Source organism: Panicum virgatum, chromosome 6K, assembly GCF_016808335.1.
Source record: "Panicum virgatum strain AP13 chromosome 6K, P.virgatum_v5, whole genome shotgun sequence".
NCBI classification, from domain to species: Eukaryota; Viridiplantae; Streptophyta; class Magnoliopsida; order Poales; family Poaceae; genus Panicum; species Panicum virgatum.
Genome location: NC_053141.1, coordinates 14,150,573 through 14,152,140, shown reverse-complemented (window position 1 = coordinate 14,152,140; position 1,568 = coordinate 14,150,573). Strand labels below are relative to the sequence as shown.

General features: G+C 48.9%; 1 protein-coding gene across 1 annotated transcript; it reads left to right on the top strand.

Moving 5' to 3' along the window:
- The first annotated feature begins 442 nt into the window (after nt 1-442).
- Nucleotides 443-1,262, top strand: LOC120713271 (paired amphipathic helix protein Sin3a-like). The gene is made up of 3 exons (XM_039999261.1): nt 443-531; nt 723-887; nt 981-1,262. The coding sequence occupies exons 1-3, from the start codon at nt 443-445 to the stop codon at nt 1,093-1,095; spliced, it is 369 nt and encodes a 122-aa protein (XP_039855195.1). The 3' UTR covers nt 1,096-1,262.
- Nucleotides 1,263-1,568: the final 306 nt, after the last annotated feature.

Genomic DNA, 1,568 nt, shown 5'->3' with positions numbered 1-1,568 from the left:
TGAAAAGTGGTTTTACATGACAAGGAAGAAGAACCAAACTTGTCATTGACACCTGATGACGTAGAGCAGTAGAGGGGGAAAAAATTTCATTGACTATGTTATGTTTTAGGGGTGGGATTAATTGCAGTATTTATATATGTACATTAAATTTACAGGCTATCAGATGTTACTCCCCATAGGAATCCTGACTGAGCCCAGCCGTCAGAGGACCCAGTCTACTCTTAGCCGTTAGGTGGTCACCTGGAGCACAAGAGGACAAAAGGCATGACTCATCGCTGCACGAGTGGTATGTTAGGTGGCCAGGCCGACCACGGCGTCCTTTATTGCTTGCTGTATCATAAGCACAAGAACCTCCGTGCCTCAATTCCCCACTGTAAAAAAAAAGAGGGCAACTCCATAGCTAGGAAGGCTGCCGGTGTCCCATTCCCAGCAGTGCGAGAGGATGGACTACTCCAATGGCGGCCAGAAGCGCGCGAGGGAGGAGGAGGATGGCTCGCCTATGGCGCCAGAGTCCCAGCGTCGCGGCAATCCGTGAGTTGCTACTTGCTAGTTTCTCCCTTGATTCCATCACCCTCTCTCTAATCTGTCTCCCATGGCTTCGTTATTCTGGTCTTGAGACTCAGAAATTAAAGCTACAATTTTTCTATGATTTGCTAATTCGCCCGTCTCGTGTTCGATCTAATGGTTCGTCGACCCGATCTGTTTTCCTTTTCGTCAACTAGGAGGCCGGCGCCGCCACTACCTGTAGACTGGCCGGCGCCGCCGCTGCTGGCGCCCACCGATGATAGATGGATCGAGTTCCTCCTGGCTGCGGAGTCTGAGTTCGCTGGCAAGCCTGGCTACTTCCGGGACTTCCGTGCCGTCATGCGCGGGTTCAGGCTCGGGGCGTGAGTGACAATTGCTAGCTCTGGCTTCCATCCGTGGGATTAGTTCATGACTTTACGCGGGCTCATTTTTGGTTTATTTGTGTGGGATTTCAGCTTCGGAGTCGACGGCCTGGTTAGCCACCTGCAACAACTGTTCCGGGGGCATCCCAATCTCATCCGCACGTTCAACGCCTACCTGCCAAGGGGATACCAGCTCCGGGACAACTAGCAAGGTGATGCTGATGCTGCCTCAGTGTGATAAACCTAATAAGTGGATTCATCCGTGCCGGTTCTGTACTTCTGTGTGCTGCCAGTAGTTGTGTGATCCCAAATCCGGACTGTGTTCACTATCCTGTGTTTTATTCGCTCTTGGAATGAAAGGGACCTGAGATCATATTTTGTTTGCTTCATATTGTGACGCAAGTTCCTTCCAGGTGTTTTAGGTTGCACGTGACAAGTAGATTTTGCTCTTTGCGCGTTTGCCCCTATTTTGTCCATTGAATAGGGGAAAATTCACATTGACTTGTGAATAATAAGAGTAAAATCATAATTACACTTCAAAATAGGGGCAGGGACACATATACCCCTTTTCTTTTATCTCCTCGCCTCTAGCCCCCTTTTTTCCGCATATATATAGCTCTGAATTCTATTCCATCAATACTGTGCATGCCGAGAAGTAATGCAAGCAGCTTAAAAAAAATA